The 12,666-nt window shown below is 35.9% G+C and overlaps 2 protein-coding genes across 2 annotated transcripts; both read right to left on the bottom strand.

Moving 5' to 3' along the window:
- Positions 1-4,700: 4,700 nt before the first annotated feature.
- Positions 4,701-5,684, bottom strand: LOC134496433 (olfactory receptor 10AG1-like). The gene has a single exon (XM_063302159.1). The coding sequence runs from the start codon at positions 5,682-5,684 to the stop codon at positions 4,701-4,703; it is 984 nt and encodes a 327-aa protein (XP_063158229.1).
- Positions 5,685-10,441: 4,757 nt separating this feature from the next.
- LOC134496432 (olfactory receptor 5AR1-like) lies at positions 10,442-11,410 on the bottom strand. The gene has a single exon (XM_063302157.1). The coding sequence runs from the start codon at positions 11,408-11,410 to the stop codon at positions 10,442-10,444; it is 969 nt and encodes a 322-aa protein (XP_063158227.1).
- Between the last annotated feature and the right edge of the window lie 1,256 nt (positions 11,411-12,666).

Raw genomic sequence — 12,666 nt, 5'->3', positions numbered from 1 at the left:
TGTGATCTAGTGGTTAAGGTGCTGGGCTAGAAACCAGGAGCCTGGGAGTTCTAGTCCCATCATGGGCATGAAAGCTGGCTGGGTAACCTTGGGCCAGTCCCTCTCTCAGCCCAACTCACCTAACAGCGTTGCTGTTGTGGGGAAAATAGGAGGAGGAAGGAGTATCAGATATGTTCACCACCTTGAGTTATTTATAAAAATAATAAAGTCGGGATAGAAAATAAATAAATAAATAATTGGATCAGAAATCAGACATGTAGGTAGGTGTGGCAAAAAAAAATGACTTGAGCCAGGAAAATAGTAAAGAAGTGGGGAGAAAACCTTCAATACAAAAGCATGCAGCTCAGTGGCAGGCCCGGATGATGGAAGAAACCACAAACCTTGAAGTTGCAAGACCCACTGAGAGACAGAGATGAAAGATGGGATGGGAAATAAGCCTGACCAGCATCTGCAAAAAAAGCAACTAAAACAAGCCAGATGCAGTACTCCCAAAACCAGCTCCAGGAAGGGGGGACAGTGAGTGTTGAGGAGAGAGAAAAGCCCCATTCAAAAATCTACAGAGGAGTGAAAAAGATTTTCTGATGCAAAACAGGTGAGTATCACCACCAGAGCTGAAGACCTGGGGAAATACAAAAAAGTCAAAGAGCTAAAAAAGATATAGATGAGAAAATACAGGGCTACAAACATAGTGATATGAACATAAACATCGAGATAGACATGTCTAGATTAAATAATAAAGAAATAGCTGAAAATCGATACTAATAGGAAGACTCTAGGGTAAGATGGGCAGGAAGATCTTAAGCATGACAATAGAAACAATCATAGAATTAGCATTAAGATGAGAAGAAATAGGACCTTAATGTTGCATAATAAAACAGCCTTTGTGGGAGAAAAACAAACAAACAAAGTCTTTGTATCAGTGATCTGTACCAAATTAAAAATGTATCACTATTACTAACTGATTGCATTATTATTATTGTTATCATTATTATTGCATATTTATATAACATCTAATTTTAACCATTTTTGAGAATCAGTATTTTTTTTGTATAATTTTATTAAGATTTCTTTAACAAGTAGATAAAATTAATACAAACCAATACAAACTAATATAAACTAATATAAAGTGAGAAAAAGAAGAAAAAAGAGAAAAAAGAAATCAAGGAGAAAGCTAAAATTGCAAGAAAGTGGAAAAAAGAAAAAGAAAAATAGAAAAGAAGAAAAGAGATACAACGGAGTATCTTCTGATCTTTACAGCAGTTATAAGTACAATTATAAATTTACCTCCTGCTGTATGGTTACAACATAACTCTCTTGAGAATCAGTTTCTGATTATGTGTGCAAACACATTCCTGGTCAGAAACAATTGTATCTTTAATGTGTGCTTGAGAAGGGAGATTAGAGTTACTCTGAGACCTGCAATTCCAGATAAATGTCCTCTGAATTTCTAAACAGCTGAGACTAAACTATTAATAAGACATAGGATGGGGCAAATCTTGATAACTGTTATGTGATATTATGTGATATTATGGAATATTGCATTATTGGAAAAATGATTATTTAATATTCAGTAGTAAGAATCAGGCAAAACTGGACCCATGTAGAAATGAATAATGTAAGTTTATTCAGTTTGTAAATCAAAGACTTGCCTAGTTGTTCACTTTGTAAAAGATTCCCCTTTGAGCTTTGTTTAAAACCTTTGTGTTGTGCTATTAAACAAGATTATAATATCTATAGATTTTTGTATACTCCATTAGAATACCAATTGGTATTATAAAGCTGATGTTAATTTATAGTTTCTCTCTGTACCTCACATTTTGATTCTAGTTTTGATGCATTCGATTACTGGCTTTGAACAAATTGTGGGATGTTTGCTAACTGACCTAAGTCAGAATTGATCTCAAGGTAAAAACTTGTTTTTAATTGATTTTCTCATACTGCTGAATTTTCAGTTTTTTAGGTACCTTTATTTCAAATAATATTTCTCAAATAATTACACTGATTGGTAAAGTAAATAAATTTTATGTTGCAACATAACAAATGTTGTATAGCATAAAATACAACAAATATAAAGTAAATAAAGCAATAAAACTGTGTTTGATGCAAATAGGTCAAAACAAAATAAACAAGGAACTGGAGATGCCTATTTTGACTAAACAATGGGAAAATATTTTAACCTTAATACCAAAAACCTTAATAAAAAAAACCAATCCAGGTGTTAGATTGCAGTGTATACAACAACAGCAACAACAACAAAAAGATTTCGAACTTTTTGCATATTGAATATTGCATTTGTACAGAAAAAGTCATTGTGTTGTTGGAAAAGCAATCAGAAGAACACTTTATTAAAACAAGTATTTTTGCAATGTTCTAAAGTTATTGTTAAGTAACTGCATATATTAATCTGACTTTGAGACAAACTTTAATATTCTTGGATGCACACATTATTTTAAACAACATACCAACTACATGAAAACTGACATTTGGACAACAGAAATGGATTCACTGTGCCCTGATTATTGCAAGAGATTAGTTTTTCAACATTGGACAGACAAAGTGATGGTCACAGTTACCCAGTGAATTGAAGACCTAATATTTCTTACAATTTATGAATGAGTTGCCTATAGAAAAAGAAGCCCTTGGGTTATGACAGCAACTGGGACCAGAATGGCTGTCGCCAAGCAACATGTAAAGTGCAATGTCACATGATCACGTGATGTCAGTTTCAGCAGTTCCAGTTGCCGTCATTAAGTAAGAATTGCATGAGTCATTAAATGAGGACCTCACATGACCACAGCTTACAACTTCCTGTCAGCTTCCCCATTGACTTTGCTTGTGGAGCTGGCATGGAACATTGGAAAATGCAGTTACATGACCACAGCTCACTGCAACATTATAATTGCAATCCAGGTTTCTTCAGACATTGATTTGATATTCTTGCTGTCTAGAGATAAAATGAGGATAGCTCCTCTGTATAGGATCAAAATTTAAACCTTTCAAAAAAAAGTATTTGCATAGGATTGTGCAACTATGTTTTATCCATGTGGTAGAGGTTTTGTGCAAGTGGAAAAGAAGTGCGGACAGGATTCACTTAGCAAACAACAGAAAACACTCATAGCCACATACAGTAACAATGATAACATGATTGTAAACAAAGCAGAATCTAAGAGGAACATTTCTTTGCAGTTTTGCATAATGAAATAAGAATTGTTCCTCAATCCATTAGCTTAATGGTTAATTAAACACGGTCTAATCAATCTGATCTAAATTGATTTGCATGGGTTTATTCATAGATCTGTTCTCTCTAATTTCATATTAACCTGCAGGCATTTTCTGGGGTTTGTGTGGAAACATGGCTGCTATTAAACAATTAATAATAATAGAACAAGTCAACATTTATAGCTATTGTAATGGAAAGCTAATTTCTCAAATCAGTAACTTATAAAAGCTATTTAATTTTGATTTGGTCCAATGATGAAGTCCAAAATGTTGCAATGAAAGTGATTTATTTTTATCATTGTTTGGATATATTTCTAGATCCATGAGATCTTGCAAGACAACTTGCAAAAGGAATGATTCACACCCCCCCCCCCTGAAGATTAATCACATTAGTACTGTGCGGTTTCAAGTATAGGGAAGTAAACACCATGCTGTTAATTCATACCCCCTTGGTTAATTGAATGCATAGCTTACAATTCATAAGAAGCGTAAGCTTGCAGTGGCTTCCATATTGCCTAAAAAGCAATCATAAGACAAGGTAGAGAGGGTGTAACATTCCAATCTCACCAGCAAAAAGATGAAATATACAATGCATCATTTTAGAGAAATGGTTTATCTCTTCAGAAAACTAGCCAGCACCCTGGGCAGCATAGTTGAACTATATCAGATCTCTAAACAAAACAGGTGTTTCAAGAAGAAGTACTTGAGGGTGTACAGCTGTTCAGCAGTCAGTATGTCAAGAATGGTGAGCAATTTGGTAGCCATAGTAGAAAGAGAGATGATTAGAAACATCAGGAATAGGAAAAGCTACAGCTCATTAATTTTCCCAAATCCCAGAAAATCCATCTCCCTTATTTCCATCTGACTTCTCCTTATCATATCACAAGTTATATAATTTTAATAACATCAGTAATATTAGTCATATTTAAACTCTACTCATATTTAGAGAAAAGTATATATGTTTGAACATTTTGCTAGCTATGCATTTGGATACATTTGCTTTCCTATTCTTCACCTCTGTCTTCCTTCTCCTTTTCATCTTTGTTTTCAACTCAATAACTGGCTTCCAATTTCATGAAATAAATGGATCTTCAGTGTTCAGTTCATCACTGAACATGGTGACCATAAGTTCTTCTCAGACTCATAGAGTTAGTTTTACAGTTTTATTTATTTCCATCTTTAGCAGGGAGCTAATAAAAATGTACTCAATTGTTTCTGAAAGTAGGTAACTTTGGCTTAACAGTGTGCAGCATTATTATGTTGCCTTAGCCATATAGGGGAATGTTTTCACAAATTTGTTACATTTACTTCACATATTTCTTACAGGTGGTACAATATAGCTTAGGGTTATACTCTCCTTCGTTTCTGCTAATAAAGAAATCACAAAACTCCTAGTAGTTTTAGGTGAGATAGTGTGATGGCCCAAAGTTATCCGTTATGCTTCATAACTTACTGGAGATTTAAATTTAGGACTCTATAGTCTACCACTCTGATCTGTACATAGCACAGCCTGGTGATTTAGAATTGGTCTTCCACAACTTTCCCAGCAGTTTTTTCAAAACTTCCTTGACATCTTTGTTTCTCAAGCTATATATGAGAGGGTTGGCTATGGGGGGCAGAATGGTATATAACAGAGAAAAGATTTTATTTAGAACTTTCATTGTTTCCATTTTTGGTACTAAGTAAACTATAATGATGGCCCCATAGAAAATACAGACCACAATCAGGTGAGAAGAGCAGGTGGAAAAAGCCTTTTGCCGGCCAATGGTGGATGGAATTTTCAGAACAGCAGAAATTATATATACATATGAAATCACTGTTAACAGAAAAGGGGGAAAGCTGAATATAAATGCTAGAGCCAGTGTGACAAAACTTAAAATTGTACTGTGACTACAGGAGAGATTTATTAATGGAAATGCCTCACAATAAAAATGATCAATTTCATTGAGACCACAATAGTGTATTTCTAGCACTAGCATCAAATAGAGAGAGACGAATACAACACCATTGACCCAACAGCTAACAGCTAACTGGACACAACACTTACTGTTCATAAGAGTAGCATAATGAAGAGGCTTGCAAATAGCTAAGAAACGATCATAGGACATTACGGAGAGGAGATAGCATTCTGAGCAAATCAAGAGAGAAAAGAAATACAACTGTGCTATACATCCTTTCACAGAGATGGTCATGTCTCCTGTCCACAAAATAGCTAGCATTTTGGGTAGGATGGCTGAGCTGTATAGGATCTCAAGACAAGACAAATTCCCCAAGAAATAGTACATGGGTGTGTGAAGATGCTGATGAGTCATTACCAGAAGAATGTTGACAGAGTTGGCAGTCAGAGTCAAAATATAGATGGCTAGAAATATCAGAAATAGGAAGGTTTGCAGATGAAGGATTTCTCCAAAAGCCAGAAAGATAAACTCAGTTACATCAGTCTCATTCTTCTTCATTAAGCTCATGGTGCCATTTGTATGTAAAAATGCCATATGTGCTGGGGGGAAAAGATACAGAGAAGCTGATATAAAAATATAGATTTTTAGAAAATATTTATTCTAGAATTAAGAAAGTAGAAGGAGACGTAAACCATCACCCTGTAATAGGGATAAATCCAGAGGTGTTGCTAACTTCTTCAGGTCAAACAGCCCATTATATGCCTTCCCACGGTTTTATTTTTTATTTTTTCCCTTTTCAACAAACTCATCATCCCATTGAATTGAGAAAATCCTGAACAAAGATTGTTGGGGTGGCACATTTTCCTCCATTAAATTTTATTTTCATTAAAGTAGATGACTGTAAACCTGCTTGCCAACTGCAGATTGATGTCATTTTACTTAGAAATCATGATAAAATCTGTTAAAATTGCCATGGATATTTTTTTCTCCTTGCCATAGAAGGAGAGTGCTAGAGTGCTGAAATAAGAAAGCATTACAATGATATAAATGAAGTAAAAGCTTTACTTATATTTGATTCCATTAATTCTAATGGTAATTGACACAGAGATAATAGCTAAAACATGTCTGCATTGTCACTTGTAATTGATAAACTTATTTTTAATCAAATCAATATTGCCTTTAAAATTCAAACACCAATTTAAAAAATGCAGACACATGTCATTTTTATGGTCACAACAACTCCATGCATAGAGGAATCACCAAATAGCTCAGTGCTGGTCCCCATTTTCCTGTCTTCAGTTGATATTTACAGGGTTTTTTGTTTTGTTTTTTCACCCTAGAGTTATATATTATAAAATATACAGTTTAATAGGGTTTTTTGTTTGTTTATTCATTCAGTTGCTTCCAACTGTTTGTGACTTCATGGACCAGCCCATGCCAGAGCTTCCTGTTGGTCATCAGCACCCCCAGCTCCCCCAAGGACAAATCTGTCACCTCTAGAATATCATCTATCCATAGTGAATTATCATATTTTTATTATATTAAAGATTCATTGACAATACATCTTGTGTAAGAAATAGCCATGGATTTTTTTAAAAAAATCTTGATTAAGATAATATGATAATACCTCTATTTTGGTGAATATATTAATTGAAGTATTTCTCAGCCCAGTCAGTATAATCTGTGTTATCCAACCTTTATTCATCTTCATGGATCACATAGCATATTGCTATGCTTAACTGGCTTGGCTTGTATTTAATGCCTGTTGAAATCAAAGCATTATTTTTGTTGTGCTTATTTGATCTCAAGAAAACTTATAACATCTCAGGAGATACAGATAATTTTTAAAAAAGGGAAAAGTTGAGAAGAAGTAGAGTGATAACTAAATGCAGACTAACTGAAACAACTAAAATAGCCTGAACACATATTCAACAGAATATCTGGATGAGATAAGTATTCTCATTCTTTTGATTTTGCTAAGCTAAATGTAAGGGTTTCAGGTATATAATGGTAGAGAAATCAGCTTACAGATCCAGATCCATAAGGTCTCCCTGCCCTAAAAGACACACATATTGATTTATACTAATTATACCGGGTTTCCATTTTGCCAATTAGGAAGATCCTAGTGAATGTTGAAGCCACGTAAGACAAACATTTCACTGGAGAATTTAAATAATTTGGAGCAATTCCAATAGAATGTTAAGCTCTCACTGGAGTGATAACCTTTTTTTTTTTTAATGCTGGATGACTTGGAGAATAAAAAGTAGGAGAACTTTTGTTGAATGGCTAGAGGATCTCTTTGTCCCTTGTGTTTTTCTACATTTTACTTAAAGCTTTTCTGGAGGTTTAGCTATGCTTAAATCCCAGGGAGTCTATGAACAGACATTTAAAAGAAATTTGAGGAGGTCCAGGAGCAAACTGAACTTTCGCCCTGTAATGATTGCCTTGTCTAAAACATAATCAGACTCACAAGGATGATTTCAAGGAATCCTGATTTATTAAACAGTAGAATGCAGTTCACAAGCAAAGCTGAGAATAGCCGAAGCGTGGGCAAATTCAAACTATTATCCCCACCAAACCAACCCCTCCCTCTGAGGTCATCACACAGGTGCTCCTAACAGATCTTGCCGGTCTGCGGGAAATGTCCTTGAAACAGTCTGATAACCCAAACACACATTCCATCGTAATGAGTGCAAGAAGTACAGGCTGGTACAAAGGATCAAAGCAGCACCCTCCCAGACAATAACACATATCAACACCATGGCATGGGAAACAGTTACGATGTTTAGAATAACATTGGAACAGAGACCATGACACACCCAGAGAAGTTGGAAGTATTGTCAAGATTGATGGAGGTTTGTAACCAGCCATGAATGGTGTGCTCTCCCTGAAGGATGAAATTCAGATCCACTGCTGGGAGACTCTTTGAGGATTAGGTGCTCTCTGTGACAGTTCAGCTGTTGTCTTGATTAGGAGTGCCTTTATTATCATTAACCAGATAAAACAAACTTTGTTTTACTTATTTGGAACTACTAACTATGTCCAGATTATATTAGTATAACCCATTCTATATGGGGCTGCCTTTAAAGACAATTCAGAAACTTCAGCTGGTACAGAAGATAGGTGGGACATAGAATTTTAGAGTTGAAAGAGACGTCAGAAGTCATTTCTGTGGTCAATGTTATGACACAGGAGCTAGGCTTGAGTTCCAGCAGCTAATTTATCCAGGTATCTTCCAAGCCAAACCTTTCTCAGCTCCTATAGACTTAAAAAAAAAAAAAAAAAAAGCCTAACCAGGAGAGAGGGGGCCCTAAGGACCAATTCCCCTGCCTTCTGATGAATCCAATTAGAAAAGGAATAATAAATCACCAGATATGAGCAGATGAAAAGAACTTTATTTTTGTCATTAAGAAACAACAATACAGATATGCAGACAGTTTCACACAGATACAGAAATAACTTTATGAAACTCAGTGATCTCAGTAGGATGAGTCTGTTGTTGTCCTGCAAAGAGGTCTGTTCTGAGCTTGCATTTTGTATGTAGCACCCTGGACAGTCTCCTTAAAGATATAGTATATTTTAAAAACATAGTCCACAATTAAACAACCCAACTCTTCTCCCTCCCAAATTCATTTCTCCTATTCTCAACTTCTTTAAACCTTGATCCTTCCTCAGTCAATATAATAGGTGATTTCCTACCTGGTAAATCTGCCAGCCCTCTGCTGTCAGCCAGACAGATTACACTGTCAGCCTCTCTTCCAGATGCCTTTGCAACTCCAACCTGCCTCTCTCCCTTTTTAGCTGCGGGGAGTGGAATTTCAGCTGGGCAAAGGCTGCGAGGAGAAAAGTTCCTGCCTCTCCCTTCCTTCTTTTCTTTTTCCCCATCAAGAAGATAAAAAGGTCAGACAGTTTTTCTGTTGAGGCATGGGCATTCCTTAAAAAAACTCCTATTTCTTGTTGTCCTTTTGGACCTTTAGCATCTGTCCCTTGGTACTCCAAATGGGGATATTCTACTCTCACATGTATGCTCTGCCAAAAATGGACTCCACTGACTGCTCTGGAAAATATATTAACCAAGGCTAATTCAACATATATTACTAAATTTTGTTGGCATTACTACTCAGAAATACGACTCTTTATATTTATCAATACAAGAGTACTCTTACTAGCAAATTACTATTATCTAACAAAAGTATTGTCTAGATTGAAATCTTTGTAGTATCTACACTCTACATGAGCCTTCCCTTGAAGACCAACCAGAAATTACAACTGGTGCAGAATATGGCACACACAGTTCTGGATACCCCAGGTTTTGCCCATGTTATGCCCCTGTTGTGTGAGCAGCATTGACTTCCAGTATCTTTCCAGGTATGATTCCAGATCCTGGTTATCACATTTAAAGCCCTCAGTGGCACAGGGACAGGATATAAGACAGTTCCCCTTTTTGGGGGGAGATGGGCAGTGATAGAAATTTGAATGAATGAATGAATGAACAAATGAACAAATGAATGAACAAACAAACAAACAAACAAATTTGCAGGACTGCCTCAGTCTGTGGTTAGCTCCCCATTCCACTAGGATTACAGAGTGGGCACACTTCAGGGCCCTTCCCTCAAATGTTGCCATTTAATGGGACCTGGGCAGCATGCCTCCTTGGTAGCTGTCCCTGCCCTTTAGAACACCCTTCCCTCTGGATCCAGAAGGCTCTTACCCTCTAGCCTTCCAAAAAGCTTTGAAAACCTGGCTTTTCCCACTAGCATTGGGGCAGCGTGAGGCTCGAGGCAGAAAGGTTTTTTATGGGTGTGGGGGGATGTGCTATGGTTTGGAGTGCTAGGAGTTTCTGTGTTGGCTTCTATGTTTGTTTGTTTTACTGTTTTTATTGTTTTTATTGTTATTTGTGACCCCCCCCCCAGTTATATTGCATAAGATGGGTGGCAATATAAATCAAATAAATAAATAAAACCAAATTACATAGACAGGTTGTATGTTCTCCTCTGCTGAGATCTTCAAGAAGATCTTTGTTGGGATGCTCTAGCTACAAATCCTCTGCATTGATCAGAGTTTGAACTCTGCAATCTACTATCTATAACAAACATCTGCAACCTTTTTCAGGCTAGGGATACACTTGGATTTGGGTGACATATCATGGACTAAACTCTAAAATGAAGGGAAAAAGAAAAAAAAAGTGAACTTGAAATAATTTAAATTAATTCTCCTCAATAAATGCACTCCATAGATTTGATCAACTACCGTATAAGTCAAATCAACAATCACACTTTGATAGCAAGGTCATGTTCAATTATTTTGGAAGCTATAAGGGACTATCAGGTTTTGGATGTCTGATTTACACATTGTCCTTCCCACATCTTTCCTGCAATCTTTCTCAGAGCATCTTTGACATCCCTATTTCTCAGGCTGTATATGAGGGGATTGAGTAAAGGGGGCAGGACTGTATACAAGAGAGAAAAGATCTTATTGAAATCTCTCACTGCCTCAGTCTTTGGTATGAGATATACAATGACAATGGCACCATAAAAAATAGAGACCACTATCAAGTGAGAAGAGCAAGTAGAAAAAGCTTTTTGTCTCCCTGTGGTAGATGGGATTTTCAGGATGGCAGCAATAATGTAGCTATAGGAGACCAAAGTTGAAACAAAAGGAGGGAAAGTGATAATAAATGCCACAGTGAAAGTCACAAGTTTTACCAGAAATGTGCCACTGCAGGAGAGTTTTAGCAATGGGAGAATGTCGCAAAAGAAATGATCAATTTCATTTTGTCTGCAGAACTGCAGTTGTAACATCAAGCCCAAATGCAGAGAGATGACTGCAGTACTACTGAGCCATGAGCCCGCTGCTAACTGTATGCAGACCTTGCTATTCATAACAGTTGCATAATGTAAAGGCTTGCAAACTGCTAAGAAACGATCATAAGACATTACTGAGAGGAGATAACATTCTGTACAAACCAGGAATGATCCAAAATAAAACTGTGTGAAGCATCCTTTTACAGAGATGGTTTTATCTCCAGTCATGAGAGCAGCTAACATCCTGGGAAGAATGGTTGAACTGTACATCATCTCCAAGCAGGCTAAATTTCCCAAGAAGAAGTACATTGGGGTGTGCAGGCATTGATCAATAATAATTAGAAGAATAGTGAGGAAATTGGCCACCATAGTTGAAATGAAGACCACTAAAAACACAAGGAACAGGATGATCTGCAGATGATGGTGCTCCCCAAATCCCAGGAGTATAAACTCAGTAATTTCAGTTTGATTCCTCTGCAGTGCATTCATTGTACCATTTATAAAAGGTACAGAGAGAATATTTGAAAGAGCTGCTATAATACTGCACACATTTCCCAGAAAATACATTAATGATACATATGCGTGCTGATCAGTCACTGTCATGAAAGAGACAAGGTTGCTGGCATTTAGAATTATGGTATAGATCTCTAGAAATATTTGGAACGTAAATATTTGCAGAAGATGAAACTTCCAAAATCCCAAACTGAAGAACTCTGTACTTGTATTTTGCCTCCTGTGCATTACCTTTCTTATAATGTATATTTGAAGTTATGACTCCTGAAAAAAATTTGAACATGAAGTATATAAATTCTGCCATGCATATACAATTTCATATAGAATCTACAGTTTTAGATTAAATGAATCTTTTCAGTGCAATTTTCTCAAAACTGGGAGTGTTCAGGTGTAAATATTTAGTCCGATAATCCTTGGCTTGCATGGAGAACAGCTTGATAGGCATCTAAGTGTGTTCAAGTCTCTTGGGAAAAGCTCATTTAACTTTATATATATATATATATATATATATATATATATATATATATATATAAACTGTAATTATTATTTTAAAATCTCTGAGAAAGAATTGCATATTTAATAAAATACTTTTTTCAGTCTCATATATTTTCACAATTAACTTGTTGCAAATACATTTGAATAAAGTACACATATAAAAACCTACTTTGTTTTAATGCAGGGTATTGATATAGCTATGCATCACAAAGCATGACCAATTTAAATTAAAACACTCAGCTAATATTCACATCATGAGTTGAATCCGGATGTGAATCCCATATCTAGTAATCCAGAAACTGGAACTGGATTCATAAATGTAGACTTTTCCAGTCTCTCTTTCATCCCCTGTCCCCACCTCCACCCCCAATGTATAGAAATATAAAAGGCTTTAGATTTAGATGTAAGGATAACTTTCTCTTCCCCTTCAGCTATCAGAATTTTAGTCTGTTCTAGATTTCCCTTTGTTTTTGTTTTTTTCAACCCCATTCCTTCATTACATAGGAACACTAAAATTCAGTAAAATATGATATTTTCCAGTGTCAGCTCTGTTGATAAGCTAAAGTTTTGTTGAAGAAAGTAAAAACTAGCAAATTACTATTTAGACTTACCAAGCATCAGACTTGCATACTTGTTTCATTCATGTATTCTAAAGATTTAACACATTCAAAATAGAGCAAGGCAGAAGTGGTATGCACATACACATAAATTAATGATTTATCTCTTTTATCCTGCTG

The sequence above is a fragment of the Candoia aspera genome, chromosome 4 (genome assembly GCF_035149785.1).
Source record: "Candoia aspera isolate rCanAsp1 chromosome 4, rCanAsp1.hap2, whole genome shotgun sequence".
NCBI classification, from domain to species: domain Eukaryota; kingdom Metazoa; phylum Chordata; class Lepidosauria; order Squamata; family Boidae; genus Candoia; species Candoia aspera.
This window is presented reverse-complemented; position numbering and strand designations above follow the sequence as displayed.

Bases quoted from the DNA above. Each gene is read 5' to 3' on its own strand.
- LOC134496433 (XM_063302159.1), bottom strand. From the start codon at position 5,684: ATGAGCTTAATGAAGAAGAATGAGACTGATGTAACTGAGTTTATCTTT.
- LOC134496432 (XM_063302157.1), bottom strand. From the start codon at position 11,410: ATGAATGCACTGCAGAGGAATCAAACTGAAATTACTGAGTTTATACTC.